General features: G+C 36.0%; 1 protein-coding gene across 1 annotated transcript; it reads right to left on the bottom strand.

Moving 5' to 3' along the window:
* Window positions 1-11,267: 11,267 nt before the first annotated feature.
* LOC129263650 (E3 ubiquitin-protein ligase TRIM45-like) lies at window positions 11,268-14,304 on the bottom strand. Its single transcript, XM_054901554.2, has 2 exons — window positions 13,366-14,304; window positions 11,268-12,917 (listed from the first exon to the last, which is right to left on the bottom strand). Exons 1-2 carry the CDS (start codon window positions 13,999-14,001, stop codon window positions 11,658-11,660), a joined length of 1,896 nt encoding a protein of 631 aa, XP_054757529.2. The 5' UTR covers window positions 14,002-14,304; the 3' UTR covers window positions 11,268-11,657.
* Between the last annotated feature and the right edge of the window lie 1,901 nt (window positions 14,305-16,205).

Below are 16,205 nucleotides of genomic sequence, written 5' to 3'. Positions count from 1 at the left end.
ATAGATCATTACAGTCCATCGAATCGATATTGCATTTAATGTGGATTATTGGTGGATCTCTGGCAATTGATTCCATGGGTCAAATCACCTCTCCATCCGAAACCATTTCGCATGCGTTGATTATGTACACAGCATGTATACGTACGTGTGAACACGTACCAGCCGGGGTTTTTTCTTTTGTTTACTCCTACACAAACGATATGCCTCTGGCACACAATGTAATGGGCATTATGTTTTACTTTCCCCAGAAATGGGGGATTAGATTGGAATTCCCGGGAGGACCACTTCCATTGATGAGTGGATACCAGGCACGACCATACGGTTTCGAAAAGCACCCTAAACAAGGGAAGCAAGGCTTTTCCAGATTATGAAAATGCATCTCTTAACAAGTATTTAGCTTGTAAAACCCTACAAGTACTGAAAACATATCCTCCTTTTCAGTATTTTAAACATCGTTTTTGACACCCTTATAACGTTACATAGGCCTATACGTAACGTACTTGCCCACTCTTTCACTTTTTACGCGTGGTCGCGCCTGGTATCCACTCTTCAATGGAAGTGGCCCGCCCCCCCCCCCCCCCCCGGGCGGCCTCTCGAGCTCTGGGAGGAACCAAATGTTGCTTTGGAAAGTCGTCCTAAATCGGATATATCGCTGTTACCATAGTAGCAACCAGAATTTTGCACACGAAACGCAGATTGAATGTTTCCGTTCCAGATGCGAAACGAAAAAAAAATCTCATGTCACACAATTTGCATTGCAGGACAGAGTTTTACGACCATGACGACGGGCCCAAAAGTCTCTTCCAAAATCAGCTACCGTCGCAAATAAGCGTTCGCGTTCTCCAACGAAAGGTCGGGAATGTTGTTTATGTACGGTATGCAGCAAAGGCGGCGGAAGCGGGGGGGGGGTGGGACGGGTTGTCCTGTCCCCCTAAATTTGAGGTGGGGGACGGTCCCCCTGGATTGATAACTTTTTTTTGCTTGTCAATTATGTTTCCTGCGTTCCCCCTTAAATTCAGGTCGACTTCCCCTAACATTTTTGTGCCCCCCCCCTAAAATTTTGGTTGATGACGTTTTTTTTTTTTTTTTTTTTTTGCTTGTCAAATTTTTACCTGTGTCCAACCCAAAATTGCAGGTGGACCCCCTCAAAATTTTTGGCTTCCGCCGCCAATGGTAAGGAGTCAAATTTCCTATCAGCAGCTGAGAAAGAGGGGTCCTACTAATGTGGAATTTTGAGACGAACGAGAAAAATTATTGTTCTCACAAGAACACAACCATTCACCATACGGTCTGCCCTAATTTGCAAAAATCTAATTTGCGAAATAAATAAGAAATGCATGAAAATACTTCTGTTTGTTTGTATGACCCATCAAAACGCATGAAGGGTTTTAGAAGAAATACACGTATTTCCTGCGTTGTGATTAGTAAAACCTCACACATGTTACAGGTTATATGTTATCGTTGGATCTATTCCCGGGATCTATTGCACATTTATACTTTCGACCAGCATAAATGAGACGAATCGATGCAAGATTATATGATATGGCGGGTACGATTGTCATCGCTCTTTATCTTTGCGTAGTTATATTTTCATTCTTATACATAATTCCCATTTTCAGGATTCGCCCCACGATTAAAACGGTGATCTTACAGGGATGGTCCAGGCTGGAGATATTTCTATCTCAATAAATAGAGTAAAATTCACAGATTTACAAAATGCTGAAAATTTGATCAAAATCGGATAACAAATAACGAAGTTATTGAATTTTAAAGATTTTGCATTATTCCGGTGAAACAGTTCTAGGCATGTCTTTATGAATATTTATTAGGTGGACTGATGATGTCATATCCCCACTTGTTCTTTTGTATTTTATTAAATGAAATTAGGATAATTCAAAATTTATCTACCAAGAACTAAAACAATTGAATCTTCAACTGATTAAGTGCATTAGTCATTTATTGTCGCAACTCATAACGGAAACACATCATTTACATAATAATGTATGAAAAAATGAAACATTTATGATTTCATGTAATAACATTAGAAAAAGAAAGTGGGGATGTGATATCATCAGCTCACCTAATGAATATTCATGACGATGTGCATATAACTGTTTTCATAAAATGTGTTTAAACTTTCAAATTCAATAACTTCGTTATCCGATTTTGATGAAATTTTCAGCATTTTGCTCTGTGAATTTTACTCTATTTTTAAGATATAAATATTTTCAGCTCGGACCACCCCTTTAATCGTGTAATAATCGTATGATGGTATCAGATCGTATCAGATCAGTCGTGGCAATCGTACTAATCGCAGAAAAAAAATTGAAAATGATTCACAAATTCTGGCGATCAATTACGGGGTGCCGGGTAAAGATGGCAGAGGTAAAAATGGCAGAGGTAATAATGGCAGAGGTAATAATGGCAGAGGTAATAATGGCAGAGGTAAAAATGGCAGAGGTAAAAATGGTAGAGATAAAAAATGGCAGAGGTAAAAATGGCAGAGGTAAAAATGGCAGAGGTAAAAAATAGCAGAGGTAATAATAGCAGAGGTAAAAATGGCAGAGGCATAAATGACAGAGGTAAAGATCATGACATGCTACATCAACAAGGAAGGCAGAGCCTTTTCCATGTTTTCGGTTAATATCAGTCATAATTATTGAACTTGAATGGACTCCTCTCGACAAAATGAGTATTATGAACTGATTTGATATTATATGGATTTTTGTCATCAATTTAGGTCTATACTTTATCGTTGATATGATTGAACTCAAACATTTTCATGCCAAAATGATTTCAATTAGTGATTGATGAAATGATTTATCTTGGCCAGTTCTTATAGTAGAACAGCATTTCGTCCCATACATACCCAACAAATTTTAATGTAAACACCAATGTGCGCTACCAGTAACACACTGAAATCATGGAAATAGACAAGTTCGGGATTTCTTTGAACCACTTGCATAACCTGGATAACAAAAAAATAACAGAACGCTCTGTAATAAAAGTAATTTTTATATTTCAACATCATAATGGATCCGAATAGATATTGATATGATACGCATGTAGTTTAATGTAAATGAAATAATAGCAACTAGTGTTCAGACTTTCAGAGCAATACATCATTGCACCTAGTGCAAGTGGATGTCAGGTTCCTAAACTAGTTTTTATGGTAACGGTTACCGCATGAATTTTGAAATGTGTAGCGAATCAGGGATTTAAATTTATAGGTGTTTCTTAGGTACCATTCTATCGACCTATTTTGAAGGGGAAATTCACCAATGGTTTACTGTAAAATTAGCAAAAAATATATATTGGTGGTTTGCGGAAAGTCCATCAAAGATTAAGAAAGTTATTAGAAGTTTGAGTTTTTGATCTGTGACGTCATATACTAGCAGCTGCCCCGTATTTTATGCACCAAAACATATACTTTTCAATTTTGTAATCGAGTGGTTCATGTTTGCCAAAAAAAATCTTTCAGGAGCGGATGTGAAATGATTTGTATGTTGATATACTTAAGGTACAATAAAAACCAGTTTCATTTTTTTAAAGAAAATGACATTTCATTTATATTTTTTATTACACCATATGTGGGAAAAACTGCTCGCAAATGACGTCACCGTTAAAATGTAAAATTCTAATAGATTTTTAATTTTTTGATGGATTCCCTAAAATCCCCACCAAATCATTTCAATTATTTTCTGCTATTTCTACAATAAACTTTATGTCAGTGTGAATTTCCCCTGTAATGAATTAAGTACAATACTTGGAATTCAAAGTGTGCTTCAAATTTGAATATTAGAAGAGCGATTTGACATGAGAAGGCCGTGCATGTAAGTCCAGGAAAAAAATAAGAAATACCAACTGAAGTGTTATAAACTTGGTGCAGAAGATCTACACTGCAGTATCATTTAAAAAAATTACCCTTTCCATTAGTCAAACATTATAATTGCAATTCTCTTCTCAGAAACTTTCTTATTTAATCTCCTGTATGCATGGAGGGGCTTTTGGATTTTTTGGCATGGGGATTTAAGACTGACTATTTATACCTCTGCCAATATTACCTCTGCCATTGTTACCGCTGTCAGTTATACCTCTGTCATTTTTACCTTTGCCATTTTCACCTCTGCCATTTTTACCTTTCCCACTTTTACTTCTGCCATTCTTACCTGTGCCATTTTTACCTTTGCCATTTTTACCTCTGCCATTTTTACCTCTGCCATTTTTACCACTGCCATTTTTACCTTTGCCATTTTTACACCGAGCCAATTACGGAAGGCCATTGGTGGCGTTCGCACGACAGTGGGAACGAGGCCGTATAATTGTTATCTTAAAGGACAAGTCCACCACAACAAATAGTTAATATGAATAAAAAGAGAAAAATACAACAAGCATAACAATGAAATCTCATCAAAATCGGATGTAAAACAAGAAAATTATGACATTTGTAGGTTTCGCTTAACAAAATAGTTAAATGCACATCCTGGTCGGTATGCAAATGAGGAACTGATGACATCACTCACTCACCATTTCTTTTGTATTTTATTATATTAAATAATTGTCCTGAGAAATAAAGTTTTATTTCTCCCTGAACACGTGGAATTACCACTGTTTAACATTTTATGGTTCACTCAAGTTGATCCTTATTGTCAAATCTGTAAAAATTGAAATATTGTAAAATTCAAACCAAAAAAAAAACACGAAAGAAATAGTGAGTGAGGGACAACATTGATTCTCTCATTTGGATGTGACTAAATATTGTGCATATAACTATTTTGTGAAAAATAAGCAAAACGTTAAAATGTCATAACTTTCTTATTTTACATCCGACTTTGATGACATTTTCAGCATTTTGCTTTCCTGATTTTCTCTATTGATTCAAATCAACATTTTTCTGAGGTGGACTTGACCTTTAAACAAATTATAAATTCTAGACCCGACTCAAGGACTTTTATCTTTGTCTCAAATCAAAGTCTCGCTTTTTCTCCCCGCCCCCTCTCCAACCTCTTCCTATCTTCACCACTTTCACTCCCCCTCTCTCCACCCTCTTCCTACCTTCATCTTCGAGCACTCTTCTTCTGTCTCTATCGACACTCTTCCTATTTCTTCATCCCTCTCATCTTAACTCTCTCTCTCGACCACCTCTCCCGCCCCCCTCTTCCTCAATCCTTTTCAACCTTTCTCTTTCTCTCTCCACACACATGACACTATTTTTCAACATGTTTTTGATTAAGGATTTCATTTAAATGATTTACCTAAACTCAAGATCAATACAAAAAAATACAAATCTTCATTTCATATCAACAAACTAATGTTTACCAAAAACTGAATCAAATATAAGGATGTAATGAAATCCCTTAAAAATACTTTTATACCTCAAAAAAAAAAAGTAAACCGAGCCTCCAACCCTAATTCAATTAATATTGAAAGATTTGCAGGAAAACAAAATCAACATATTATCATTGCATCCCTGCTTCCATTTTACATCAAGCTTCAACATAATTATACACACACCCGCCCAAACACTCCCACACAACTGAACGTACATAAACAAACATATACACAAAACTGCATACCCACCTTCGCACACACTTTTTTTTAACAAGTGCACACCAAGTTACCAATAATGCCTCTCGCATTTCCGTTTATTTGAAATACACACACGTGCACACACACCCACAAACACACACCCGCACATATACACATACTCTCTATTTCCTCTCTCCATCCTTCATCACCCCCCTCTCTCTCTCTCTATTAAAGATCCATCACTATCAATCCTTTATCTCCTTAAAAGTTTTTGACAAATTGAAATCCCACAAGAAATTAAACTCAAAATATAATGCAAAAGTTTATTCATGATGCGCATGTTATAAATGACAAATGTAGGTGTATTTATTTCACACATTAAGTAAGCAAGTAAATGACATTATCTGGGAGTGTTTCACATAGAGTTGAATGTGTCTAAAGCCAGTCTTAAATTGTAAAGAGGTCTATGCACCCGTCGGCGCAGTCATCAATATGAGTTGAAAAATAAGGTTATCGGAAAAAGGAAAAAAAATGTATCGTTCTTAACTTAACGGCTTGACACACCCCTTCTCCCTTGACCACCCCGCTCTGATCCCGAACTTTACCTTTGATATTAAATAGTATACTAATCATGAATCTTGTTATTCTTGTTTCTTTTGAATTTACTAATAACCAAAATGACATCAAATTATAATCACTTGCATTATATTTCTGCACGTTGCTCTCTAAAATTAATACATAAGTAGAGAAACACGCGAAAAATGTGAAATTCAACTCCGTCTTAAAAAATACTTTTAAATCAAACAGCTGCATACTTTGAATATTTCAAAAGCTTTACAATGTACTTTTCCCATCATCAAAACTATATAGTGTCATTTTACATGTATGATAAATACTTCCACAATTTCTAATCACTTCCACTACATGTTGATATCATAAGCATTAATTAATTGACAAATATGAACTGACTTTTTTGCAACAAAAAACTTCACCTTGAGCAATATCTATTTATATGAACAACTACTCTCTAAGAACACAAAAGGCGAAATGGATAGAAACAGGTGTCGTATCAAATATATGAAAATTGAAAAAAGCCCCTACAATCATAATCATAAAAATGAAAGCTAAAGATTAATTTACAAGCAATGCAGAACTACATACCCATCACGATCAATTATGTTACAAAGGTAATAAAGTTGCCCTCTCCTTTCCCTGCCATGTTTTGCACTCTGTGAATAGCTTTTTGATTAATGTCTTTAGGAAAATTGATAGTAATACATTGAATAATATCAATATTAATAATGATAACAACAATAATGATAATAATAAACACAACAACAATATTAATAATAACAATAATAATAAGAAGAAGAAGAAAAAGAAGGAGAAGAAGAAGAAGAAGAAGAAGGAGAAGAGGAAGAAGAAAAAGAAGAGGGAGGAGAAGAGGAGAAGAAGTAGAATAACAATAATTACAATGATAATATAAGCAATTATCATAACAATAATAATCATGGTGCACATTGTTCAATTGGAAACTGAATAAACAGCTAAAAGTTCTACCAAGTGCCGTGTATGACAGAGTCTGCCCAACACACCGCCTTCTTTTTAAGGGTACAACATAATATATATGGCGACGTGATTGGCTATATAGGTCTACCTGTATACGCAATATATTGTCACTAATTTTAAGTTTGCCAAACTTTCTAAACATTTTATTTACAGCGCTACGTTACAAAGTTGAACCTCTCGCTAAATTATTTGAAGATTTGTCCAGAACGTATTGTAGAACATTTCAAACTCGAATAATGAACTTTTCAGTATGATAGAAAACATGCACAAAGACATTTGCAATAAAACATGTAGGGAATGAATATTTACACCGATATATACAATGCCCTATCTCAAAACTTTTTTTTCTTTGTCAATTACCAGGAAAATTTAAGTTCATTCGGTAATAATAAAAGAAACTTCTCTCCAAAACAAGTGTCAAATTAATAACATTACGGTTGGGCTAATGAGCTTCCCTTTCAGTTCCCTTTCTTAAAAAATGATGAATATACCGATCAACTTCAATTTCGTAAAACATAAGGGTAAAGTGAGAAAAAAAATGGTTGACCTTCATTAATTCTACAGTACACTTTGTATTAAACACAATTCTAAACCCTTTGAATTATAATGGCCGTTATGAGACTTATTACACGTAGATGAAAAAAAAAAAAAAAAATTATTTACACCATGATAGTTCTATGTACAACGTACATAAATGTATATATATGTACATATATATCAAAAAAATAGAAGACATATTTATGATGTATATAAACCCCTCTTAAAAAGTTTGGAAATCTGAGTTTAGCCATTATTTTCTCCCAACTTCCAATTCTACACAATGCATATTTGATATCATTCAAAAGATAATTTAATTCTCTTTAAAATGACACCATGCTTGTTATGATCATGCCATCACGAAAAGAGCAGGATTCAAAAGTGTTGGATGAAGTCTGACTTGAAAATCTGCAAAACGAGCAGAAATGGTCATGAACATGATGAAGGGTCAATACAGAACATGATTCTTGAATGTGTCAATAGAGATGAAAATCCATTCAAATCAAACCCCTGCTTCTTCATTTTTTATGTTTTTTTAAATGTGGTTTATGTAGTGATGGTTCTGTGAGATAACATGGTTTGAGTCGTGGTTTGAAATACCCATGCATGCTTGTTTTTATGTGTTTGCTTGTGCAGAGGTGTGTTTGATTCCATGTTAATGTTGTGTTTTACACGAAACACTACATTAGGAAATTGCTTACTTCTAAAATGAATGATTTCTGTGTCATGGGACCTTTAAGGTGCAAGAAAACAAAAGAAACCGCTGAGAAACTCACTCATCACCACGGAAAAAAGAACAGTGACTTTCAATATTGTGTCATTTTGCAACTTTTGAATTTTGACCTTGCCCCACATTTCAATGCACATTTCAAGAACACAAAAGGCGAAATAGATAGAAACAAGTGTCGTATCAAATATATGAAAATTGAAAAAAGCCCCTGCAATCATAATTATGAAAATGAAAGCTAAAGATTAATTTACAAGCAATGCAGAACTAGATACCCATCCCGATCAATTATATTACAAAGGTAATAAAGTTGCCCTCTCCTTTCCCTACCATGTTTTGCACTCTGTGAATAGCTTTTTGATTAATGTCTTTTGCAAAATGGATAGTAATACATTGAATAATATCAATATTAATTATGATAATAATAATAAACACAACAACAACAATAATAAGAAGAAGAAGAAGGAGAAGAGGAAGAAGAAGAAGAGGGATAAGAAGAGGAGAAGAAGTAGAATAACAATAATTACAATGATAATATAAGCAATTATCATAACAATAATAATCATTAAACTAAGGCTGACTTTCAAATTAATGAAGTTTCATTTTAAATCATTTGAGTATACATCTCACTTTATAAATGGCTCGGAAGCAATGGAAAATGAATTGAGTGAATATACATCTAGATGTATTAACCCCATATTCTGTATATACAACAAGGGTTCAAAGGTGAAGTGGTGCACGTTGTTCAATTGGTAATTGAATAAACAGCTAAAAGTTCTTCCAAGTGCCGTGTATGACAGAGTCTGCCCAACACACCGCCTCCTTTTTGCAGCATATATATAGCGACATGATTGGCTGTATAGGTCTACCTGTATACGCAATATATTGTCACTAATTTTAAATTTGCCAAACTCTCTAAATATTTTATTTACAGCGCTACGTTACAAAGTTGAACCTCTCGCTAAATTATTTGAAGATTTGTCCAGAACGTATTGTAGAACATTTCAAACTCGAACAATGAACTTTTCAGTATGATAGAAAACATGCACAATGACATTTGCAATAAAACATGTAAGGAATTAATATTTGCACCGATAGGTACAATGCCCTATCTCACCACTTTTTTTCTTTGTCAATTACCAGAAAAATTTACGTTCATTCGGTATTAATAAAATAATCTTCTTTCCAAAACAAGTGTTAAATTAAAAAACATTACGGTCGGGCTAATGAGCGTCCCTGTCAGTTCCCTTTAAAAAAAAAAGGAAGAATTAATATACCGGCCAACTTCAATTTCGTAAAACATAATTAGGGTAAAGTGGCGAAACAAAACCAATGGTTGATCTTCATTAATTCTACAGTAAACTTTGTATTAAACACCGTTTTAAACCTTTCGAATTGTAATGGCCTTTATGAGACTTATTACACGTACATGAAAAAAAAAAAAAAAAAAATATTTACACCATGATAGTTATATGTACAACGTACATAAATGTATATATATATATATATATATATATATATATATATATATATATATATATATATATATATATATATAATTTCACACATTTATATATATATATATATATATATATATATATACATATATATATATAAATGTGTGAAATTATACATGTACAACAGCTTTGGCAACTCTTTTATATAAATATTTTGTGAAAGAAATGGATGAAGAGAACAATGGTAGGCGTAGCTTAAATCAAGTTTCCTCAGAGCTATCTGCCCTTTGGAAAAATTGGTAATGCCGAAAAATGTCTCTGCCGGGAATCGAACCCGGGCCCCCAGCTTTGAACGCCGGTGCCTTAACCACTAGACCACAGAGACGGGTTAGTGGCTAGGGCAACCCCGATCCGATTGACCGTCAGATAGACAGATTTTCGACACTATACCAATTATTATTTCCTTTGTCGGGTGTAGGTGGGTTTTGAACAATATATATATACAGTGCGTATCAAAAAAGTTTACACTTTGAAAAAACACTGGGAATTAAAACATATACAACATGTGGGTAATTTTTTTTTTACATATAACCTTGGGTTTGGGTCTCATCTATCCAATGAAAGTAAAAGTTATTACAGAATGTTACACTTGAGTGAGCACTGTCCATTTTTGTAAAGCTCGCAGAAATCTGTTTGCGCAGAAATGCTTGTTTTCACGCTGTGTCAAGGGGAAAGGGCGAAATCAAACTTAAACATTTCTCATACATTTCCCTTGCACTTTAGTCAATTGAAATAAAACGGATACATTCAAGCATTTTGTAACAATTTTGCCACCCAAATTGAAATTTCAACACTTAGTAAACTACCCTTTTTGTGCCAGCTGGATCTGAGGACATAACTGAATCTGAACAAAAACTTATATCAGACATCTCCAGCATTCTATCACTAAGTTTATTTCATTTAAAGTGGGTTTACATCTCATTTTCCATTTAATACTTTTTCTCCACACTATTTCCAAGCTTGACGATGATTAACAAAATGAAAAATCAATCCTAAGCCATTTCATGTAAATCACAGCTCAGTGTAAAGCAAATGTCGTCACGATGGCCTCGGTGTATGGGGGAGTGGGATGGAGCGCAATGCACTCTTCGAAGTGTTTTGGGCAAGGAAACAAGTTAAAAAAGGTAAAAGATATCTTCAAATAAATTTTAGTAGCTAAATTTCATGTGTTCTTCTTTTATTCACATAACGATTTCAAAGTTCTGCGCAAATCGTTTTTCACTAACTTTACAAAAGTAAGTGGTGCTCACTCAAGCGGAAATATTTTTTGACAGTTACATATTGAAAAAAATTAGAAGACATATTTATATATATATATATTGAAAGAAATTAGAAAAATGTAAACAACTTGTAGTAACCTCTTTGTAAATAATAAACAGTGAAACAAGTGGCCTCTGACTGTCGCTATGTTAACTGTCGGAGAAAGACAACTTGTTAGTGCTGACAACTTTCATGAAACGGACCAGAGCACATAATCATCTTTTTAGTAATTTCCTACAAAATCAAACCTTTTTAGTAATTTCCTCTAAAATCAAAGTTAAAGGCTAAGCAATTTCACTAAAAATAACATAATATTAGGATTGTTTTTATATCATTGGGGAGGGTTATTTTAACAGATACATGCCTAATATTATTAAAATGCTGATAGCAATCAATGAATGAAGCAACTGAACATATTTCCTCGGACTACGTGAAGTAAATGAAAATATCTTAACGTGATTAAAGGTATGTTACTGTAGATCTATATAAAGAGAGTGTGCGCTCAGTGCTTTTTCAGATCACAGTAATTTGATGAAGTACAATTTGTAGTAGCATGCAAAGGCCAGTACGTCTTGTGAAACAGATACTAAATAACACCAGTTAGAATTCAATATCGTATTAAGACCATCAAACTCATATCTCTCTATTAAATTGAGACCATTAAGATCATAGAGCCTGATCACTACGTTTTTACTCTTGGAACGATCAACACTTGCTACATACACCCTGTCCCGCTTATCCACGGCAGCATACATATAGACACCGTTTGGAGCTTGTAGTGACTCGCCAGCATTCCCATCCCTGTCATAAACCGTCACCACGCTTGGATTCTGAAGGTCACATGAACTGGTGATGATCTTACCAGACCTGGTGGCAGTGGCCTGACGAATCTTGTTGCGTCCTGGAACAGTGTGTTTGAGAGTGGATCCCGTTGAATCATAGATGTATACTTCATTTCCACCATTGGAAATGATGATTTCATCTGCTGATGGACTGGTGTTTATCTTCAGGCGATATCCTCTGTCACTCACTTGGATGGTTGCTTTCTGGGAACCAGTGAGAGAATATATTCGTGCCTCTGAATTACTCAAAGACATACAGAGTGATCCGTCTTGCAAAAACGCAAGATCGTGGAAAAACGTGTTACTCGGTATATTAGTATGCTTCTTGTTATTGCCAGCTGAATCAGTGATATCTATATCATAATTATTTTCAAATCCAATGGCAACACTGTCATCAGTGTACCGCGTCATTCCTGCAATAAGCCCCCGTAAATCTACGCATTTAACAATCTGCATCTCGGTAAATCTTAATATACGCCCAAGGTCAAGACGAACATCATCTGCGGGCTTGAACTTCGTTTCCTTTGCATCCTTGGTAATGGCCGCAACAGACAAGTAATCAGTAGCTTCTTTGAGCATAGCATCCAACTCATCACATAGTAAGACATGAGCAGACAGACTGTCTGTCTCAAGATGACCAAGTCTGTCATTATCTACCAGTGTGATCGAACTACAGATACTCTTGATCCTCTGTCGATCTTTTGATTTCAATACATCAAGGTCATCATCGAAGCTCTGTTTTAAAGCGATTAATTGCTCTTCGAGTTTGTTAAGATTTTCTTCCAGCTCTTTGGTCTTGATGATGTAGGCTTGCTTGACATCCTCCAATAGTTTCTGCACCGCAGTATGTACCTCATAACGTTGCACTTCTAGATTCTGAATGTTCTTTTCTAGTTCTGTTTTCTTCTCGGCACAGCGCTGAGCAAGGTCGTTTACCTGTAGCAACAAGAGAAAATGCAGAACCAAAACAAAATTTTTTAATTATCATTTTTGGGTGGGGGCATAGGCATTAATAAGCAATAAAAAAATCCATCGTGTGTCCTATTTTACCAATTTTTTTAACCACATGGAGCAAGTATACCATTTATTACTTTTTTAAAGAATTATTGGTCAGAGATAAAGCCTATTAGGTAAGAAAATACTTTATGAGGTCAATCTATCATTTGCAAAAATAACAAAAAAGTCACACACATAACTTATGTCACTTTTTCTTTTGCAGTTTGTAATCAGAATGATAGGATAATTCATTTTTTTATTCGACAGTAAGGAATCTCTTCATGGTTGCACCAGTGGCAAGTTGTATGTCCAATGACTACCCATCCCTTTCTGTTCCGACATTATGAGCTACCTGGTCTAACTACCATGGACTTACAAAACCACTTACCTTGGACTGCAGCTCCTGCTCAAAGTCGGTACGATTCTTGATGTCATGATTTTTATGGGTAACGACGATGCACTTGAGACAGGCATGGACCTTACATTCTTCACAAAACAAATCTTTTTCATCTTGTTTGTGGGTGTGGCATTTCTCGGATAGATGACCAATCTTTACATTTCCCTCGATGATATCCCCTATGGAAACAATATCATGACCTTCAAAGAACACTGTGAGATGTTGATGACAATGCAAACACTTATCACACATATAGTTATTACATGTTCTGCAGTAAGAGACAGCATCTTGCTGCAACTTGCAACTGGTGCATTTCGGATTCATCTCAAGGAGAGCATTCATTCCTCCACGCTTGATGTGGTAATCATCCACGCATCCGTTGATGGAGACATTGAGGCGGAGATCATCGACACGGTTGGCAGACATAAACTTGGTGATTTCTCTACAGAGAGGACAGATCATGTGGTCGAGCTCTTGATGAACTTGATCATAGTTCATGAGGCATTTGCGGCAAAAGGTATGGCCGCATGTCGTGAGGATGGTAGCCTCATCGAATACATCAAGGCATAGCGGGCATGTCAAGTTCTGTGGATAGTTTGATGCATCTTCTTTAGCCTTCTCAGCCATTTTCGTTGATAAAATTGTTCAGTAAAAGCGAGCTCAATAGGAAATACAGATAAAGCAAATATTGATGAAAAAACCAATCCGCACACAAATCTATTACTTCGACAAGTCGAAGTGGTCGCAGTTTTATTAAGTGTCAGTGTTAGAATCAACAGCATTGACGAAAGCTATATGGATGAAAATATGAGCGACCTACTTCCGGGAATATTTCGATAAAAAATGACTACTTCTCTATTCAACTGTGTGAGTAAATATACAACGAATGGCAAAATAGCGACCGAATTGAAATTTCATAAAACACACACAAGTCACAATAAACTTGCAAATACTGGGATGAAAATAGAAGTGGGTTTTCCCACCATGCCACTGAGCATTATTTTGAACTGTAGAGGGCCACTTTAATTTTGGGGTTTCCGTATGCATACATTTTACAAGGCACGGTGTGGTTGTGCGGTTTCTCCAGTTCCGCACACGGGCGCGCACATCTATCTTTGAAAAAAAAAATCACAAGAAATAGGAGATTCTATTGTTAACATTCATATCCTAGTTATTAAGGATATCATCCAATATTCTTCATATTCCACCCGGGGGGGGGGGGCACTTACATTGACGAGTGGATACCATGCGCGACCAAAAAACCCCACTAAAATAGTGGGAAAGCTACGTGTTTAGGGTCAAATTTGCGTGGGGGTAAAAAATTAAGACTAAAATGTTTGATAAAAGATGTACTTTTTGCCCCAAGAGTCAACTCTACGTGTTTACAGTACGATTTGCGCGAGATGTGGGAAGTGGGGCTGTACTAAACCCAATGATGTAGGTAAAGGTAAAGCCGACATCCGTGACATAATAATAAAAATATCGCTTTACTTGTTTAGGGGGTCAATGCAGGGAATACTTGGCAAGAGTATCGTTTCGTTTCCAATACTTGTTAAGGGTAGGGTTTCACACGCCAATACTTGTTAAGGGGTGCATTTTCAGAATATGGAAAATACGTGTTTAGGGTGCTTTTCGAGACCCCATGGTCGCACATGGTATCCACTCCTCAATGGAAGTCCCATCCCCCCCGGGTATTCCACATATTTCACAGTCTTTCCATTAACAACTTCCATTATCACTTTCCATTAATATTGTGTCAAACCCACTCGTGTTCTATCAGTGTTTATGCATGCAGACTAGCCGTGGAGGCTCCCCCCCCCCCCCCACCAATCGATTTCTGACCACCACCCTCCTTTCAAGGGGTTTTCACAGGATTCTCGTACTTCCAATACCCCTCAATATATATATATATATAGTGTGTGAAAGAAATGGAGGAAGAGAACAATGGCAGGCGTAGCTTAAATCAAGGTTCCCCAGAGCTATCTACCCTTTGGAAAAATTGGTGATGCCGAAAAAATGTCTCTGCCGGGAATCGAACCCGGGCCCCCAGCTTTGAACGCCGGTGCCTTAGCCACTAGTCCACAGAGACGCTTTAGTGGCTAGGGCGACCCCGATCCGATTAACCGTCAGATAGACAGATTTTCGACACTATACCAATTATAATTTCCTTTGTTCTTTTCATTCTACCATTGTTCTCTTCCTCCATTTCTTTCACACAATATTTAAATAAAAGAGTTGCCAAAGCTGTTGTACATGTATAACATTTGTATACTTTCTCCCATACGTGTACTGTATCAAAGCAATACCTTTGATCCAGGTGAGGCATGGCGGCTTGTCACTGTTCAAAACACCACCTTCACCCGACAAAGGAAATTATAATTGGTATAGTGTCGAAAATCTGTCTATCTGACGGTCAATCGGATCGGGGTCGCCCTAGCCACTAACCCGTCTCTGTGTTCTAGTGGTTAAGGCACCGGCGTTCAATGCTGGGGGCCCGGGTTCGATTCCCGGCAGAGACATTTTTTCGGCATCACCAATTTTTCCAAAGGGTAGATAGCTCTGGGGAACCTTGATTTAAGCTACGCCTATCATTGTTCTCTTCATCCATGTCTTTACAATATTTAAATAAAAGAGTTGCCAAAGCTGTTGTACATGTATAACTTCACACATTTATATATATACAAAAAAAAAGTAAGTCTCCCCTAAATCAAATTGCTGTAACATTAGAACGGAATAATTTTGAAATATGATATTTCGTAGATGGTTTTCTACACTCATTTAGCAACCCCTTGGGAATAATGAGATTGATCAGTTGAGTCATGCATGAGCAT

Source organism: Lytechinus pictus, chromosome 1 (assembly GCF_037042905.1).
Source record: "Lytechinus pictus isolate F3 Inbred chromosome 1, Lp3.0, whole genome shotgun sequence".
Lineage (NCBI taxonomy): Eukaryota > Metazoa > Echinodermata > Echinoidea > Temnopleuroida > Toxopneustidae > Lytechinus > Lytechinus pictus.
Note: the sequence above shows the minus strand (reverse complement) of the source record. Positions and strands in the feature narration are given on the sequence as shown.